Genomic DNA, 20,503 nt, shown 5'->3' on the forward strand with positions numbered 1-20,503 from the left:
AAAATAGGTGAGGGACCCCAGGGGCCAGTGGTAGCTTTGCTTAGGGGTCACTATCTCCCCCTTCCCTAGGTGCAAGGTTTCCCTTCTCTCCCCTTTTGCAGTTCCCTTGATACTTCCCTGTACCTAGCATGATAACTGGCTGCTGACAGTAGCTCGTTTAGGCCATGTGGCTAGGCATTGTTTTACTGAAAAACAGCTCCTGCAAAACTTTGGAGATACGGCCATGCCACTAGTTTCACACACTCACAAACACGGAGCTGTTAGTTCGTTCCTGGAATGAAGACTATAGGTATGCGGAAACCTGACATTATGCCACCCCACCATAATCTCAGGACTAAGATTGGTGTTCAGGCTGTCATGGTGCAGAACAAGATTCTAATGGAGGCTGAAATAGAGGTCTATCTTTCCTATTTGGCGATGATGAGTCCAGCTTTTGGTTTGAACACACTGATAGCAAGAAATTGGTCTGGACTGGAGACTACTTTAGCATTACCAGGAAGAGACCGTTTTTAACATGACAACACCAACGGTGAGCAATTCCCATGGTTTAATTGTGCTATCATGACCTTGTCAAGGATTGTCTCCCATCAATCGCATTTGGAACGCCACTGGTCAGCATATGCAACTTATCTCAAAGCAATGGATCTTGATTAGTGCTCGGTGGACCCGAACTGTAAAAGTCCGGATTCGCAGAGTTTCAAAGTTGCCCGAGTTCCGGACCCGGGTGTTTGATCTGGATGTGGCACTCGAGAAATTTAAAAAAAAAAAAATAAAGGAAAAATAAAGAAAATAAGAATGAAGCTAGTACTTCATACTTACTCAAGCTCCGACCCGGCTGTACGCTGCTCCAGCACTGCTCTACGCTGCTCCTGCTGCTTCCCTGTGCAGCTCATCGCATATGCATGGCTTTCCCCATCCACGTCTGTGATTGGTTGCAATCAGACGTGCCCCCAGCCTTTGTGACAGCATCTGACTGCTTCCGCTCACAGACGCTGTCTGCGAGTCAGACAAGCAGTGGAGGAAACATTGCCGGCGTGGCTCATCCTGAGTGGCCTTCTTCATTGAAGTAATCTGCTCAGGCTGAACAGAGGAGTACAAATTGTGGGCGCTCATCCTGAGCGGCCTGCTTGATGAAACAGGTCACTCAGGCTGAATACAGCATTAAAAATCGTGGGTGCAGCTCATCCTGAGCTGCCTGCTTTATAAAGCAGGCAGCTTAGATTGAACAGAGGAGTACACATTGTGGGCGCGGCTCATCCTGAGCTACCTGCTTCATGAAGCAGACCGCTCAGGCTGAACAGAGGAGGACACATCGCGGGCTGCATTTTGAACACGCCACCCATCACATGACAAATTACATCATATCTGGAAGGAGCCCGTACATTCTAGCATGAACCACGCAGCTCTGGAAGTGAATGTGCAACCTGGAAGCAGATTGCCGCGATGACACGAAGGATTGGTGAGTACACCGCGCACGCTCCTACCACCTATCCCTTCCACCAACATTTTTAATCCCTGGATTCTGGTTCCCGTAGACTTATATGGGTACCAGATTCCGGACCGGATCCAGATTTTTTTTTAAAAATGAGCAGGGACCCGCCGGTCCCCTTTTGTTGGTCCGCCCAGCTCTAATCTTGATAATTTGGGTACCTAAGTGCATTCAGCGTGTTAAAACATTATTCAGGCAACTATTATTAACCTCACTTATTGCATGCCAAGGTGTGTAAGTGTGTATTTCTGCTCATGGCACTCATACTCCATATTTAAGAGAGATATCTTGAAAATGATTTTTTATTTTGTTGTGTACAGATCATTAACATGTTTATTAATCCTGCAATTTTTCAGAATTCTATGAATTTTCCTTCTTCGTGTGCAATTTCAATGTTGAGGGGTGTTTGTATGTATATATATATATATATATGTATGTATACATAGACATGACAAATAGTGGCATATCTTTCATTGAGAAGTATGAAGGGCTCACACGTATATCCTATAATTTCATCGGTTATGCAGTTCCCTGACTGCCAGTTTTAGCAATCTAAATATATATTTTGTTTCTTCCCAGTAGGCAAATCTCAAACCAAGAGTGAGGCAATTTGCAGCAAGTATCACGTAGCCAATTCACTAGCATTCTGGCAAGAAAATAGTTTAATGAGAAAGCAAAAACAAAGTAAAAAAACAAAATTAATTTTAAATACACAGGCAAAATCATTCCAGTATCGTCAATTAGAAGCAAACATTTCTGCAAACAAGGACCCGTCATATAGCATTGGCAAGCAATGCCATATAGTAATGTGGATAGCACAAATAAAAGTAAGCGGATATGCTTGTTAAATTGACCTTGCTCCGTTACATTCCTTACAGATATTAATGAACAATGAATGTAAATGTTCAGCATGGGCATATTATATAACCATGATGTAATGAGAGATTAGACCTAATGTCAGAAATCAGCATACTTGAGCTTGAAAAGTGCCAATCATCTGACCCGGGCACTGTACATTAGTAGATGTTACCATGCTTCTCTACTATCATATTTATAGTCAGTAGTGTCCTATGTCTGACAAGCATTGACTGGGTCGGAAATTATTCAGAAAGTTGACTGTACAGATCTGTTTTTTCTTTTTTGGGTCAACCTATGCCAAGATATATGACATAAGATGACAAGCTTAAAAAAATTTTTTTTGATACTCCATCTGGAGATATCGATGCTATATTCTCAATTCCTTGGTAAACTCTTAATTAAGTGAAGACAGAATGTTATTTAGCGAAATAGGAGATGGTTGTTGCCACTGATAATATTATGAGGCGCGAACTGGGATATGAAGTTCCACTGGCAGCAGATGGTACTGTCACGGTAGCTGAGGTGTGTCACTAGACTCCTAAACACTTCCCTTGTGTCCATAACAATGGAGATGGTATAGGACCCCCTGGGGGCGCTCCTATGGATTTGGTGGTGTCTGGGTGCAGGATTTGCAGCACCTGTGATATTTGTGCAATTACAAGAAGCCAGACACACGGGTGAACTTGCATTAACACTTCAATGAAGGGAATAATAGCATACAGTCTCTCTCCTAATGGCAGAGAGGTGGCAGCTCACTATACACTTGGTATTTTGTGTATAAAAGAAGGTGTCTTCTTCTTATGAAACAAGCAAGTTTGGGGTGTCTCAGGGCAGCTGGAGTACAGTTCTCATCACTTGCTGTAGGAGGTAATATAATGCACAGTCCAGATAATGATGGCGGGACCTTCACGTGTTGGCTCCCCATGGCCATGCACTAGTGGTATCGAGCTACTCATGGTTTTGGCGCCACCGTTCCCTATTTCAGGGGGTAGAGCAGACAGAGTTTGTGACATAGAAGTCACGTTACACTGGTTCTGGCTGAAAGCGCATAGAAAACCAGTATGCAGGAGGCCCATGATCAGCCTTATCCCTCCTGGCTGTACAAAGCTTCACTCCTATGTGAAGGTAATTATATGAAGAAAAAGATGTCCCCTCAGCATGGACTGGGATAGAGATTGTGGGAGCTTCCTCCCTCTCTCCTGACTAGACTGGACTGTTCCAGTTTACTGGACGTGTCAGCTCTGAGGTGGAGACACCTCCCACCTGTTTCTATGGCTGCTAGTTGTGAGGAGAATGAACAGATAACTTTCAATACTTACACTGACTAGTAGATGGCAGCAAAGTACATTTATCAATCGTCAGCGTATGCACAGCATAACACAATGCATTACATACTGCCTAACTCACAGTGCCCAAAGTAACAGGCATAATGGAACATATCTACTGCCACATGACAACTGTTTCACTCAGCAGCAGTAGAACAGGTAGAGGGTAGAAGCAGGGAGTGGCTGTGTCTCTAGATCTACCCTCTTCCTTCCCCCTTTCTACTACATAGAATATTATCAGCACTAACTGTCATCTCCTATCTCAGTAATGGGGCGGTCTATCTTCTCTGAATATGAATTTTAACTGTGAATTGAGAATTTTCAATTATCAGTTATAGAGGAGAAAGAAGCAAATTGTTCTGATAAGATAAATTAAAAAAAGATGCTTATATTCATGTGTACTATTGATTTATTAAATATAACTTCAAATGATGGTTACTCTTTAACATTCATGTTTAAGATATCATTGCCAGCCAAAAACAATAAATAAAATAGATATTTTTTAAGAAATAATATCAAAACTACAGTGACTGGTTGTATAAAAGAAAATGACTGGACTGAACTTGATTGTTTAACCGTTCAAAGTTCATGAACTGGTCATTCCCTAAGGGTAATTTTTGATCTATGACAAACAACTCAAAAAGCAGTGACTGCTGGATGCTGCCAAGGAGAGTGTACATCACCACTGAGCACTATAAAGGTCATGGGTCACATCCAGTTTAATTATACCTGACAAAGGAGTTGGATAAACTCTGAAATACATTGTATGGAATAAAACCTATTTTCATCGTCATCATCGGCAATTACTGTTCTTCTTGTCAGTGCCCTGAAGTCACTGCATTTTTTTTTTTTTTATTTTTAATGCATCTATTATACTTGCAACAAGAGAGTCCCTGTGGTCAGTGGTCGGAGCTGCAGCCAGAATAAGAGAAAATACACAACCAGCGACTGTGCAACTAGATCAAGTGAGCAGCTCCTCGATTAACCTCAGGTTGTTCCTCGTCTAACTGACCCTCATTATGGAGTGCTTCTGTTCTTCCTTTTCACTAAAGGCAATTTTATGCTTCCTTTAACAATAAAACAATTTATAAAATAATTTGTCCCAGCAGGACAACTACTTTTGTGTTACAGCATTCTAGATAATTGCCAGGGACCCTGACATCCCTGGAGATGAGCACTATACAGTACCCTTAAATTCAAAATAAGGGGGCTTTACATGCAACGACATCGCTAACGAGATGTCGTTGGGGTCAGGAATTCGTGACGCACATCCGGCCTCGTTAGCGACGTCGTTGCGTGTGAAACGTACGTGCGACTGCTAACGATCAAAATTACTCACCTAATCGATCGTTGACTCGTCGTTCATTTCGCAAATGTCATTGCTGTTTCAGGACGCAGGTTGTTTGTCGTTCCTGAGGCAGCACACATCGCTATGTGTGACGCCCCAGGAACGACTAACAACACCGTACCTGCGTCCTCCGGCAACGAGGTGGGTGTGACTTTCATGCGCCTGCTCTCCGCCCCTCCGCTTCTATTGGACGCCTGCTGTGTGACGTCGCTGTGACGCCGCACGAACCGCCCCTTAGAAAAGAGACTGTTCGCGGGCCACAGCAACGTCGCTAGGAAGGTAAATACGTGTGACGGGGCCTAGTGATATTGTGCGCCACAGACAGCGATTTGCCTGTGATCCACAAATGACGGCGGCGGGTGCTTTCACGAGTGACATCGCTAGTGATGTCGCTGCGTGTAAAGTGGCCTATAGACCCATGTCAGACATGGTTACACTTATCCCATCCTCATCTATATGTCTTATTAAGACCAAAACTTGCTATGAAGTTAAGGGGTTAAAGGAGTTGTCTTGTGAAAAAAAACCCTATAAAAATACCCCAGGAACATGACAGACAGAAACCATCACTTAACGCGTGATTGTCGCTTTAATTGTTATTTCATAGACCTATAGTACACATGACAATAAGCAGCTCTGTAATATATCTTATCAGACAAATCTGCTTCTTTATCCTCCAGAATTGATCAGTCATTATCAAAATTCTCAATTCTGAGGTAAAATCTGTAATCAGTGAAGACTTTCCCATTACTGAGAGGAGATGGCGGCTCTAACTGAGCAGATTCTATGTAGATAGGAGGGGGTGGAGCACTGCATCTAGCTCCTCCCATCATCATAGAATCTCCTCAGTAACAGCTGCTGTGACACCACAGAGTTATGGGGCACTCGGTCCTGGGCCGTATATGTACGGGGATGCTGTGCCACAGTTGTGTAATGGCTGATGCCCCGTTCCATGACCCTGGGGGGGGGGGCACTTTGTAAAAGGGGATATATACAGGGGAGAGTATAGAGTTTATATTGTGACACCACTTGCAGGTTGCAGTTATGGTGATGGAACCGCCACTGCACAGTCTTTTACCACTGAGGCTGATGGTGATTGCAGCCTGGATGTTAGGCCCTCCGCAAGTAGGGCCGGGCCCCAGGGAGTGAATGGTGGGATCCAGCGCAGAAAGAAGGGATACCACATGATGAGGATGCAGTGCAACTTCTGTTTTTACTCACTGTGGTGTTGAGCTGAGGCACTGAGGACGGCTGGTTCAGACCCCTGGTCCCTTTTGTTCCAGTGCCGGTGTGGTAACCTGTTGGCCTCTTTCCCCGGCACCTCTCACTGGTCGGTGGAACCTCGTAGCTTGGAGCGTCTGTGGGTCCCCTACTGTCTGTCATCAGTCTCTCGTCCGTACATCAGGCAGTGTGAACCCTGTAGGGTTGGTGTTCTGTTCCGGTCCCTGGCTCTATCTTTACTGCTGGTGCTCCTGGATTCTTAGGTCAGTGAGGTACTTGTCAGGTAGCCTGAAGTGTTCGCCTGACCTAGGGCCCTGTGCCCCCTCAGTGCTCTGGTTCCAGGGGTACCTGGCTGTACCCTCACTGGCAACCACTCTCCTGCGCCACCTAGGTCACTGCTACATGACCCTGTATTGAGACACATCCGTTCCCTTCAACAGTCACTACCGGACTCCTCTGTCGTTCTCTGTCCCCTCCAACCGGATTGTCTAGTGGACTGGACTGGCTCCACTTCTGTGTGGCCATTCATTGGGTCCCGGACTAGTCAATCACCCCTAATTGGGAGAGGGAAACTGGGGATGTTATGTGTTTTGGTAGTACCGGCACTGGTCTTCCAGGTCCCTGGGGGTAGGCCCTGCATCTATGTCAGGATGCAGTACCTAGTAGTGCCCTGATGGGTTCAGGGGCGCTACACTCTTATCTCAATAATGGGAAAGTCTTCACTAAATACAGATTTTACCTCGAATTGAGAATTTTGGTAATGACTAATCAATACTGGCAGAGAAAGAAGCAAATTTGTCTTGTAAGATATATCACAAAGTTGCTCATTTTCATGTGTACTACTGATTTATGAAATAAAAATTAAAACAACGCTTATGCTTTGAGGTTCTTTACATTTCGTTTGTTTATGATATGATTCCCCAGTTGGTGGTCATTTGAATACCTGTTTACACAGGCACACCAAAGTAAACGATGCGCACTGAGATATCTACACTAAAAAGCTCAGAGCTCATTTGCCGCCACTGTTCTTAGCAGTGTAAAGTCTTATTTGCACACCAACAACTATGATATTTTATTCTGCACAAAAGATCATTTTACCCAATGAATGAGCATTTTGCTCATTAATCGTGTGACTGGCAGCCTGTTTACACAGCATGATAATAATGAAACAAGAGTCTTTAACAATATTCACTTCCAGTTAACTTGAGGTGAAAATGGTTATCGTCTTTAAACTAGAACAGAACCTAACAATCTTAAATGGGTTCCCTGAGAAATGTAATAAAATAAATAATATACATATACATATTAAACATATTTTTAAATACCTTTATTTAGCAAAAAGGTATGCTTTATATTCTGTACTGTCAGGATTTCAAAGATGGCAACTGCAGTCAATCACAACCTGTCCTAGATGTGAGAGGATGAGTTGCATAAAGAACACCTGCTCAAGACAGAGGTCAGATCAAAGCACCGTCCAGTTAGGCATCGTGAACACACATTTCTCTGTTTAGTCAACTTGGCAGGACATGAAGCGCTGGTGAACTAAAGAAGATATAGACCTTTTATTTAGCTAAGAATGAACATTCATCTTTGTCAGCCTGAAAGTTTAAGTGCATCTGTCCCATGCTTCACACAACTTGTCATACTGTGTGTTTTCTGAAATCTAGGATGGGCTGTACAGATTTATGGCAGCTGCCATCTTTGAAAAAGAGGCAGAGTACAGTAGGTAAAGCATACGTCTTTGCTACTTAAAGGTATTTAGAAAAATGTATATTTAAATGTATATTATTTATATTTTTAGCATATTATATTTTTCAGATGGTTGCTAAAGGGACAATGTCCAGCTGTCCATGGTTTCCCTATACAATCAATTGAGACAGTGGAATTCAGAGCAATCAAGTGACGGTTTGTCGCATTTTAGAGGGAATGTCTCTGGTCAGACAACTCTTTTAATGGATATTGAGTGGTAGTGCATTTATCTTTAATGATCTATTATTTTGTACTCCATTTTCTATCTCAAATGTTGATAACATTGACATGTGTTGAAAACATAGTTATAATATTACTGTAGTAAAGATTATCAATGGGTAGGCTCAGGGTGGACTAAGCTATTTGTTATGAAACCGCTAATGCCCATATTGGGTTAACAAATTGAATTATATTGGACAATATAATTGGATAGTGGGGGTGGGGGTAGGGGGTTGTAGATGACTGACCCTCGCCTTGCCTCATCTTTTAGGAAAGGAAAACACACTCGAACCCCTCTCCATGGGGTCAAAAGCAAAGCCAGGCTTCCATTTACTATGGGGCAAACATCAGTTTGCTTTCCGGTCTACGATAGCCAAAGCAGAGTGGATCGGCGGTGCCATCCATGGTCCCAGAATTTGGAGCCCATCACCTGCTATCAGACATTTAGAGCTTATCCTAGAAATATGAGATTAATGTCTTTTGCTAGAATATTTTTTTGTACATATGAAGCAGTTGACCCCACTAGCAACAGGCCCTGAAGACCTAAATAATCAGTGCACTAACAACAGGCCCTGAAGACCCACATAGCCAGTCCACTAACAACAGGCTCTGAAGACCTCAATAGCCAGTCCATTAACAACAGGCCCTGAAGACCCGAATAACCAGTCCACTAACAACAGGCCACAGGCCCTGAAGACCTAAATAACCAGTCCACATCTGCTTGATACATATGTACAGACCATAAAACTGAAATTACATTTAGGGTTTGCCAAGTCAAACTAATGGCAGCAGTCTTAGAGCTAAAAAAATCTAGTTCTGATAGCAGATGTTTATTGATCATCCATTTTTAGTCAAGGTCTTTATAGGCTGAGGTTTCGTAAGTTGTCATAAATATATCACGGGGAAAAATTGTATTCATGATATTGATACTGTACTCCCAGTTGGAGCTTGGCTGAGAAAGAGAATCCCTGCATTTTAATCCATATATTTCCACTGTTAAGGCAAATGTAAGAGGACCCTCTGCTGACAGAAAGAAATGATACATTTCAATTTGCCAGCAATAAATTGCCCAGGCTTGGTAATGCGGAATATGAAAAGATGCAGAGAACATCTAGCGGTGCGCTGCATAAACCAATCTTGACTTAATGAAAGAACAAAAACAAACATTGTTCCACGTTCCAGACAATTTTATGTTGATTTCATTTCTTTCATGAGGACATTGTGCAGTCTTGTGTTCACAAGCCAGAGAACCATTGCTCGCAAATGTATTTTTCATAAAAAAAACCTCAGGAGAGACATTCGTACATAACCCTAATTAACTTCTGGTGGTGACTGGGGTGGGAGGGGGGCTTGCTACTTATGGCAGTCGTTAACTGCTTATTGGCTTTATATTTACATTCTGTTCCTATGCTCCCTATTCATATAGCCCTGATAAAATGAATATTATAAGGAGGAACAGGGACTTTTATTGATGGCCCATCTAAAAATCAGGCGATCAATATTTAATTAGTGGATGCACAACCCAGTGCAGCCCCATCAATCATCTGAATAAAGGGGCAACATGTAAATAGCACTGAGCTTCTGCACGAGGTACAGTCACTAACAAGTGTGGGCCAGCAATATTAATGTCCCAGAAAACCCCAATAATGTTTGACAACACGGAGAGCACAAGTCACTTGCAAGTATATAAAGCCTGTGTAGTGGCACACCAATGGCCCCCAAACATAAGACTAACGTCAGCCGATCCCACCAATATGGATGGTCTATTGTACATGGAGGCTCCAAAATTCCTCCGATAGATGATGTCAGGGGAGATAAGGATATCTGATTTCAGACTGTTGATCCTTTTGTTCTCTAAGAGCTATGCTGCCACCAGAGATGACCCCCATAAAGGATATGTGACGCCCCGGACTAGCCAGGTAGTCACAAACACAACATCACACACACCCCCTCCCCTGGATAGTCAACAACAGTCAAACAAAATCCTTGTTGCCTCCTCCAGGGTCTGATGTCCACACCAGGTGGGGCGGAGCAAGGCGGTTGGCCCCACTCACCAAGGAGTTCACAGGCCTGGAGGCGGGAAAAAGCAGTTAGTTCAGTTCAGAGAGTTGAGTTTGGAGTTCAAGTAGGGAAGGAGAGAAACTGTTAGTGTCTGGGTCGGAGACAAGGCACTGTCAGCAAGGTCGGCAGACAGTGGTGGCCGTCTGCAGGAGTTGGCGCAGGTCAGCAGAACCGTAGGACCGAGGACGGGCGGTGGCCCGCCGGTACCGAGCCGGGGAGCAGATCTGAACCAAGCACAAAGGCAGAACCATCAGACCCCGACCAGGCTAGGAGCTGCCGACAACAGTCAAATCAGATAGTGACCGGGACCTCAGGGGTTCCCTAGATGTGAAGCAGAGGGATGGCCACGGTGTAGAGCTGGAGGAGGCGTATGAGGAAGGCGACCTCAAATAAAGGCAGCGGTCCTCCGTTGAAACACAGTTGTCCCCGTTGGGACCATCAGCACCTTGTTCTTGTTTTAAGTTTTTACTGAATGAATGAGCACCAATTACCCGAATACCTCACCTGATTGCCGTTCGTAAAAGAAGAAAGTTGTCCCCATGGGGACTTTATGTGTTTCCACTAACCCCCTTCCAGAGACAAGGCCGAGAACTTGCAGGCCAACCACGAACTTGTGGGCTTGTAAATAATTTGTGGGCTGTATTCCATTGCCGCCTCCGAAGAGGCAGATTGGGGGAAGGACCTGCAGCAGAGAAGGCTGGGGTCCGGTCACCACTAGGACCGGTGACCATCCTCTGGGGGTCAGGGGTCCCCCTGGACGTGGGGTCCCCTGAAATGACAGCCGGGTGCGAGATACTGTACCCGTTCCCGCTCGGGTGACCTGGACCAGGACTGGGGTAAAGGGGTGCTGCCCGTTTCTTAGGGGCAGCATCAAGGTGTAGGTTGCTTGGGTGGGGGAGCGGAGGAACATGGACCCCTCTGTTGTTAATAAAAATGTTTTATACCGTTAGTAACGTTTAAGAGAAAAGCCTCCCGTAAGGGAAGAATTAAAAGTATGCTTAATGTTATATGTTTTCCCATGTTAATTTATATTTTTCAGAAATAAAACCGGTGATGGACGGGCCGCCCGCGGACGGTCTGCATTTCATCAAGGGGGAATGTGACGCCTTGGACTAGCCAGGTAGTCACAAACACAACATCACACACACCCCCTCCCCTGGATAGTCAACAACAGTCAAACAAAATCCTTGTTGCCTCCTCCAGGGTTTGATGTCCACACCAGGTGGGGCGGAGCCAGGCGGTTGGCCCCACCCACCAAGGAGTTCACAGGCCTGGAGGCGGGAAAAAGCAGTTAGTTCAGTTCAGAGAGTTGAGTTTAGAGTTTAAGTAGGGAAGGAGAGAAACTGTTAGTGTCTGGGTCGGAGCCCAGGCACTGTCAGCAAGGTCGGCAGACGGTGGTGGCCGTCTGCAGGAGTTGGCGCAGGTCAGCGGAACCGTAGGACCGGGGACGGGCGGTGGCCCGCCGGTACCGAGCCGGGGAGCAGATCTGAACCAAGCACAAAGGCAGGGCCATCAGACCCCGACCAGACTAGGAGCCACCGACAACGGTCAAATCAGATAGTGACCGGAACCTCAGGGGTTCCCTCACACCCAAGACCCGACAGAAGGCAACCGTCAACACAGTGAGGATAAAAAGCCACCGCCATAGGCTAGAGATCCAAGGGCCAAAGACTGCGGGCAAAACGGGCTCCTTCGGTACATACACGCGGGGGAGCAGACTACCAGTGGGAAACCATTGGAGTCAATACATACACAGCAGTGCAGGGAAAGACAGCCACCATCAACCTGTCCAGGGAGAGCAAAGACACTGCAGCCGGCTGCGGGACCCGTCCATCCAGCCGTTTGGTTTACCATAGACTCTGTGAATCTGTGCCTGAGTGAGTACAACAGTGCCATCCGGCACCACGCCGCACTGCCCCTGCAACCCTGCACCCCGGCCTTCCTGCCTCCCCGTACCGCCACCGGGCCCTGGGATCACCAACCCCTACCCACGGAGGGGGAACCAACATCCTAGCTGCTCCCTGCCATCGCTCCCGGGATCCCCGTCACCAGGGCGGTGGTGCCCATTATCACCACGACCCGTGGGTGGCGTCACGAACTATCTCCCCAAACAAACCACCCATTTTCACTCGTGGGCGAGGATCGCTGCTCGAGTCCCCGGGTCAGCCCACCACTCGAGCCACCGAGCAGCAGCAGCCCCGGACCCGAGCATGGCGAGCGCGGCCCCTCCGCCTGCGACAGATACAGACTGGTATATTGGAAAGTCGGGCGACATAGCTGCTGGCCAAGCAATTGGCCTAACTATTATTCAGCTGACAGCTATTTGCCTACTACAGTGTGGCATGGCATTCCTCCTCTAGAGGCAATGTGTTGGCATGTATTATATTCACATATTTTATTTTGATCCGTTATTCATCCTGTGAAATGGTGTTTTAACACAGTTGTTGGTGGTGCATTGTTATTAGGGATGATCAAATACCACAAATATTCGGCTTCGTGAATATCCGACGAATAGGTCACCGCTATGCGAATATTCGATGCATAATGTAAGTCTATGGGAAGCCTGAATAGTTGTTATTCGGGTTTCCCATAGACTTACATTGCGCATCGAATATTCGCGAATAGTCGAATATCGGCGATCTATTCGGCGAATATTCGAGAAGCCGAATATTTGTGGTATTCGTGGTATTCGATCATCCCTAATCGTTATCTGTAATCATGGCAGCCTAGCCGGTGAACTGAACGTTGCATTACAGATAGATCGGTGCACATTGTTTACCATGGTCTCCTGTGTAAACTGGCTGTTAAACAAACACTAATCAATAACAGTTTATAGATCAATGGTCATTTACTGCCACCGATTGGTCCATATAAGCAGATCCTAAGGAGCCCTTTGCACACTACGACATCGCAGGTGCGATGTCGGTGGGGTCAAATCGAAAGTGACGCACTTCGGGCGTCGCTGTCGACATCGTAGTGTGTAAATCGTTTTAACTACGATTACCGAGCGCAAAAGCGTCGGTATCGTATGATCGGTGTAGTGTCAGTTATTTTCATTATTTTGGCTGCAGCGATGGTACGATGTTGTTCCTCGTTCCTGCGACAGCACACATCGCTGTGTATAAAGTCGCAGGAGCGAGGAACATCTCCTACCTGCGTCCCGTCTGCAATGCAGAAGGAAAGAGGTGGGCGGGATGTTTACGTCCCGCTCATCTCCGCTCCTCCGCTTCTATCGGCTGCCTGCTGTGTGATGTCGCTGTGACGCCACACGACCCGCCCCCTTAGGAAGGAGGCGGGTTGTCGGCCAGAGCGATGTCGCAGGGCAGGTAAGTGCATGTAAAGCTGCTGTAGCGATAATGTTCACTACGGCTGCTATCACAAGATATCGCAGCTGCGACAGGGGCGGGGACTATTGCACTCGGCATCGCAGCATCGGCTTGCGATGTCGTAGTGTGCAAAGGGCCCCTAAGACTTGATTAAAATTTGCAGTGAAACACAGACTTTGTTTGTAGAAATATAATCATAGAGACAAATAGTCTGCATAAGAGCAGGGTATGCTAGACAGCAACAATTCCCGTTGGGAAAATTGATTTTCAGCATGGTCATTAAATTGATTATTGTCTACAGGTTTTGTGGGTAGAGCTGCTGTTTACCTGCCAAATTGTTAATGAAAAAGACTATATTGCATAGGATGAATTCACACATCAGTATTGTATATCCGGACTGGTCTAACAGCCTCATAAGCATATATGGTTCTGTAAGTGTCAGGAGACTCTCTGTAGGGCTGAGCATTGAGGTCTGAACACGGAGATGTGAATTCAGCCTAAGTGTAAAATCACTGCTGTAGAACGAATGTGAAAATCTGCACATATTGATACTTGGATTTTGACTCTGATTTTTCCATTCGCTCTGTAATTGGGCTCCAGTGCCTCGAATCTGTCGCAGATTTTACACTCTGAGGATAAGGAGCTGCCAGTTCTCGACTAGCTCTGCCTTGTTCCATCTTGGAATATTTCAAGGTCGTATCTATAAGACATGCAACCTTGTCATATTTATATTACCCGGCCATAATTACTGAATAGGATGCATAGAGGAGAGCCCTCATGGATTTCAGTGTAGCTGTGTTGTCGTATTGTATAGTGCTGTGTTGCTCTATAGCCGCATGCATTGGACTGGTTGCAATAAAACAATTTCAAGTCCTCGCTGTGACAAACGCAGGGATAGACCCAGAGATACACGGAGCAGCGCACGGTGACATTGGCCACAGTCGTACTTACAGTTGTCTTTTCCAGGCAGTGCAGCAGGTGGTGGTGTTGACTCTCTATCAGGGATGCGGATTTTCCTATGTGCTGCTCTTCCTCCGTGGAGCCCTAAACAGAGACAGAGCTTAGCATTAATGCATTTAATAAAACCCACTGTGAAATAAGGGATCAGAATGGTTCTGCGCTCTGACTTGTAAAGTGGATTGTCCAGCTACAGGTTACTTTTTAGCTGAATATACTTGATAATCCTTCCTTCTAATCCCTTCTAACTGGCTCCTTCACCTGCTCATATATGCAGAACAAGCTTCGCTGTAGAAGTAGATAAGATGCATTTTGCAATTCTGAACATACCCAATTTTCATTTTTTGCTATTGTGCTATTCAATGACCTTTTTCCCTCCAAATTCTTTAAAATGGTACAAGCAGTTTATGAATTTGGTGCAAAATAAAAAATGCTCTTTATTTTTGTCTTTAACTGTTTTTTTTTGTTACCTAAAGGGAACCTGTCACGTCCTTTTTCGATATTAAACCGCCCCCAATGTTGTTAGTGAAGCAATGTGCATCAGTAACATGGAAATGTTTGCAGTATTTTACTTGAAAACCCCCCACTTTTTATGGTTAAAGTGAATGCATTAAAGACCTTCTGTTTCAGTCATAGGGGTGGTGCTCGCCTTTGGTTCAGTCACGGTCAGTCAGGCTCCATCTTCAAATTATGCATGTGCCCCACACTGTGATGGATTGCCGTGATTGACCCGATGTCACTGCAATCTCCTATTAACTCCTGCATGTGCGCAGTTCACCTTGGCTTCCCAGGCATGAGTTCTGCATGTCCTTCTACTTTCTTCTCCTGACAGGGTAGTGCCCCATAAGTCATCTGGAGCTACAAGGTACTGCATCCTGTCAAAGATGTAGGGCCTACCCCCAGGGACACAGAAGACCAGTGCCGGTAACAGCAAAACATTCAATTTAATCCCTGCTTTTCCCTTCCCAAAGACTGGTGACAGGCTAGGGTTGGACCCAATGGATGGCCACCGAGGGGTGGAGCCGATCCAGTCACTAGACGACAACCAGAGGGGAGGGGTCAGACAGTCAGTAAGTGGGAGTGAGAGGAGACGGACATAACTGCATTGACAGGAGAGTGTAACGGTGACCTGAGGGTCCAGGCGTTTGGTTGCCACTAGACTACAGTGGAGTACTCCTAGAACCATAGCACCAACAAAGTACAGAATCCTAGGTCAGACAAACGCTCCAGACAGACCTGATAAAATCTGCACAGTGAGGGGACCATCCAGGACCTCACTGATCGTAAAGTTCAGGACACAGTAGCAACGGGAGAATCAGGGAACAGAACAAGAGAAACCGACCCCACAGGGTTCAAGCTACCTGTTATACGGACTAAAAAGTGCTTTACACGCTGCGACATCGCTAACGATATATGGTCGGGGTCACATCATTAGTGACGCACATCCAGCGCCGTTAGCGACATCGCAGCGTGTGACACCAAGGAGCGACGATCAACGAGCGCAAAAACGTGAAAAATCATTGCTCATTGACACGTCGCTCCTTTTCCAAATATCGTTGCTGCTGCAGGTACGATGTTGTTCGTCGTTCCTGCGGCAGCACACATCGCTATGTGTGATACCGCAGGAACGATGAATATCTCCTTAGAACATCTCCAGGACTTTTTTAGCCATTCCAGGTAGTGCTCTCCTGGCAGTGTGTTCAAGAAAAAGGTAATCCAAATGAAGAAAGAAAGCGGCAGCTCAGTATGGAGAATAGTGGAATTTATTCTGTAAGTACAGACATCACAGAGACTCGTTAAAGCGCTAGCCACAGCACGAAACGGCTGTCATCCGTCTGCTGCCCCCGCACTCCCCTCTCCCCCTTTCTGTGATGTCTGTACTTACAGAATAAATTCCGGTATTCTCTAGAGTGAGCTGCCGCTTTCTTTCTTCATTTGGATTACCTACCTTATTTCCATGCCTAACAACATAATCTATCACCTGGGGCCTGGCCCTACTTGCGGAGGGCTCAACATCCATGCTGCCACCAACACCAGCCCCAGTAGTGAGAACCCTGCAGTGGTGGCTCCACTAAATAGTCGCAACCTGCAAGTGGCGTCACGACAAAAAACTTTATTTCATCTCCCCTGTAAATATTCCCCCTTTTAAAAGCATCCCACAGGGTCATGGAGTCGGGCAATGACCACCCAGTGCCACCCAGTGACATCTCCCCCCCATCAATACATCACCCAGGACCGAGTACCCCATAGCCCTGGGGCGTCACAACAGCAGCTGCAGCAGCAGAGCGGCGGCAGCTCAGAGACGCGCTTAGCGTGCGCACTACCAAGGAGATGTGATAAAACTTGGGGAATGTACATGTATGAAATGAATCTGCGAATGTAGACCCAGATTTATTGTGCATGCCTGGTGCTTTATCAGTAACCTTGGCAGCGGACACACTAAGCGCGTCTCTGTGCTCCCTCCGCTCTGCTGCTGAATCTTCTGTCAGGTGGTGAAGAAAGAAAAGGGACGTGCAGAGCGCATGCTCGGGAAGCTGAGTGGTACTGCACAAGCATGGTAGTCAACAGGAGATTGCCATGACATTGGGTCAGTCACGGCAATACTAAAGCCACTACAATGATCATTTTTATTCCAGAAAACTGGTAAACAATGGTGATTTGGGGGCAATGGCTATATTGGTGGATGTTGTATGTTGTTTTTGTCATTGCAGCAACGTTTCTTTCAAACTTTAGATTATTTAGACTTGTCAGTAGGGATATTTCAGGCTTGCTTGGATTCTTGAAGGGACAACCTTACTGTTTGTTTGTTTATACTAGTTAAAAATAGATACTGAAACATATTACACTTAATTTGACAAAAGTAATCAGTTTTTGTTCTTATTTTATTCCCACTGCTCCTATTGTTTATGGTCTTTACCAAGATGTTGTTACTCAAAAGTAGCACTAAATAAAAAGGCACATACTTCTACAACCTTATAGCCAATTTAAATGGAAAAAAAGAACAAACAACAACAAAAACACAAACAAAAACAATGTCATACGCAAAGGTCCAGCGGGAATAAAATACGAACAAGAGCGTTCCCTTTTCACCTGTTGACAGGCAATCTTTTTATAATTATGAGGCAGACATTTTGTCTATTGAGAAACAATAGCGGTTATGGAGATTTTCTGCAGGCTGATGAACATAGGAGCTCTCAACCCATTGATTATAGAAACATTTTGTGGCTTGTCATGTCTAATCTATATATTGATGATATCTTTCATTGTTACCTTATTATCCTGCCTGTGATGAGTTGACTGCTTATCTGTAACAAAATAGGAAGTATCTGTCTAATATAAAAAGTTAATGACCAGGGTGAAAACTAATTTCATATAAGGTCAATATTATAGTTTGAAAAATCCAGAGAAAAAAAAGAAAATAGAAAATAATGCACTATTTTTTGTATTATAAATAAAACAATGGCCCCAATACATTGATAGCAGTGACTTTCTCACTGGTTTTGATGAGGCGGTGTGTTGGAGTCAGATGCTCCTGGTTCATAAACAGGCTCACATCTGAATACTGGCATCCACCTCTGTGTTACGCGGCAAACAGCAGCCACACGTCTGAAGAGTGGCATCCACATCTGTGTACCTCACCAAAATTCTTACTCCAGTCGCTGGCATAGAGCGCATCACAGCTCATCATGAATTAGATAAGCTGTGCTGTCAAGCCTGCGCAGTGCTCCTGTCTTGCCCCAGCTTGGCCCATTTTGACGGAGTTGGGAGAAACTTGTTTGAAAACGGCAAAAGTCCGAAAATGTTTGCATAACTCGATGATGTGCCAAAATTTGGAGACTTTTCAAAGCAGTTTACACCAGAGCTTTTTGTTTAGAGAAAATTTGCATCATCTAATCATTGTAGGAACTTAATCTGAAGGCTCACATACACATTAGATGTCTGTCAGACAAATGATCAGTTGAACAAAAGCTTTCTCTCCCCACTCCCATATACACTCAGCTGAACGTTTATGTGTTTTCATCTAGAAAATGGGATTTAGTTTTGGGCTCCTCATTTTATAAAGGACATTCAGAAGTTAGAGTCAGTTCAAAGGCAGGCAACTAGACTACTACAAGGAATGGAAGGCCTCCCATATGATGACAGGTTGGAAAAGTTAGATATGTTTAGCTTAGAAAAAAGATGTCTCAGAGGAGATCTCATTTATATGTATAAATATATGTGTGGTCAATATAAAGGACTGGCACATGACTTATTCCTTCCAAAGACAATACTAAGGACCAGGGGGCATTCACTGCGAGTGGAAGAAAAGCGATTCCATCAGCTAAATAGGAAAGGGTTCTTTACAGTTAGAGCAGTCAGACTGTGGAATACCCTACCACAAGAGGTAATAATGGCAGATACTATAACAGCTTTTAAAAAACGGTTGGATGATTTCCTCTCAACATTGTTGGTTATAAATGACTTATTATTAGTTACTATGTAACTATGTAAAAGAGAGGATGGAAATATTCAGTGCAAGACAGTTCTGGTTAGGTGTTAAAATGTAAATTGATCAATCCTTATCTTCTCCAACACTGTAGTTTAATGAGGTAGAGAGTATTTATTACTGCTCATTAGGGCAAATTTAGTAGAAACCAACATCAAGAAGTCACTTCTACCAAGAGTCACAGAGCTCATCAGTATGGGCCATGCTACTTCCTACATTTTCTATGACTTTATGGGTGTGTGATTAATTTTATGCCCACATTTGCAAATGGTATGACTGAAAGACTTTAACTCAATAATTTTGTAGGGCTGCCCACATTCTTTTGTCCACTTAGTGTATATTGACAAAATATAAGGCAAGTTTCACATGCCGGAGAAATCTCGTGAGGCTGAAATGATGACCACATGCGATGGGTGGAGTTTTGAAGTAGAGTATTAATTGGATGCAGAATTTAGTTTGTAAAACCACAATTTATCTGCAAAACTGCTGAGCCGATAACATAAGAGTTGTGACTTAATTTGCCAAATCACAAGTCAAAATAACAAATTATTGTGTTCAATGCGTAGTCAGGGTGTACAGTACACATATAGACACGATGGCTGGGCAGTGGAAAGGAAGTTGTAATAATAGGACTTGACCCTCTACTCTAAACCAAATGAGGTAAGAGCAATATGTATCTGTAAAATGATTCCCAGGGGCTGTTAATCTTTAATGCCCAGATTTTGAGGAACAGTAAAAGTTATGTTTCCTATCTTGTCTCCATTTTACTGTAATACCTTTGCAGGCTACTGAAAATATGTTGGATCACATTGTTCCCATTAGAAATGGATGATAAAGCTGTAGAATCCCAATGTAAAGGTTAGTTTGATGGCAGTAATATATTTTAGTACTGCATATTTCACAAGTGCTTGTTGAGAATGTTCAGAACAACTATGGAAACTAAGTTTTAAACCATTTTTCTGTACAGAATACATTTTTTTTCTGGAGTAACAGATCCGAGGCACAAAGGACAGTGCAAGGGATTAATGCTGTGCCATTACTGGACAAAGCAATGGATGAAAACCATTCACCAATTTATGCTAAATAGTGATGAATGGGCACTACAATGCTCGGGTGCTCAGTACTTCGTAACAAGTAATTGGATGCTTGGATGGGCTCGACTTGAGTACCCGAGTATAACGGACTTGATCATTTTCCAGGAAATCTTCTGGAAAAATGCTTGAGTCCTCCATTGACCTCCATTATACTTGGGTACTCGAGTCGAGCTCATCCAAGCATCAAATTGCTGATTATGAGTACCGGGCACCCGAGCATGGTAGTGCTCACTCATCACTAATGCTAAACTGTTGTAAGAAGTCAATTACAAAGCTAATTTCATAGTAGTTACCGCATAGATTTTATATTAAATTGTTTTGGTGATACAATAGGAAAGAAATCTTCAGCCTCTCATGATAGTTAATGAGATAA

At 44.5% G+C, this 20,503-nt stretch overlaps 1 protein-coding gene across 3 annotated transcripts in view; it reads right to left on the minus strand.

Moving 5' to 3' along the window:
• KCND3 (potassium voltage-gated channel subfamily D member 3) overlaps positions 1-20,503 on the minus strand; it is a 668,199-nt gene that overhangs the window by 64,777 nt on the left and 582,919 nt on the right. For all 3 annotated transcript variants that reach the window (XM_075335582.1, XM_075335580.1, XM_075335583.1), the window contains exon 6: positions 14,545-14,637. In XM_075335582.1, the coding sequence (XP_075191697.1) occupies positions 14,545-14,637 (93 nt within the window). The remainder of the gene's footprint in view (positions 1-14,544; positions 14,638-20,503) is intronic.

The sequence above is a fragment of the Anomaloglossus baeobatrachus genome, chromosome 2 (assembly GCF_048569485.1).
Source record: "Anomaloglossus baeobatrachus isolate aAnoBae1 chromosome 2, aAnoBae1.hap1, whole genome shotgun sequence".
NCBI classification, from domain to species: Eukaryota; Metazoa; Chordata; class Amphibia; order Anura; family Aromobatidae; genus Anomaloglossus; species Anomaloglossus baeobatrachus.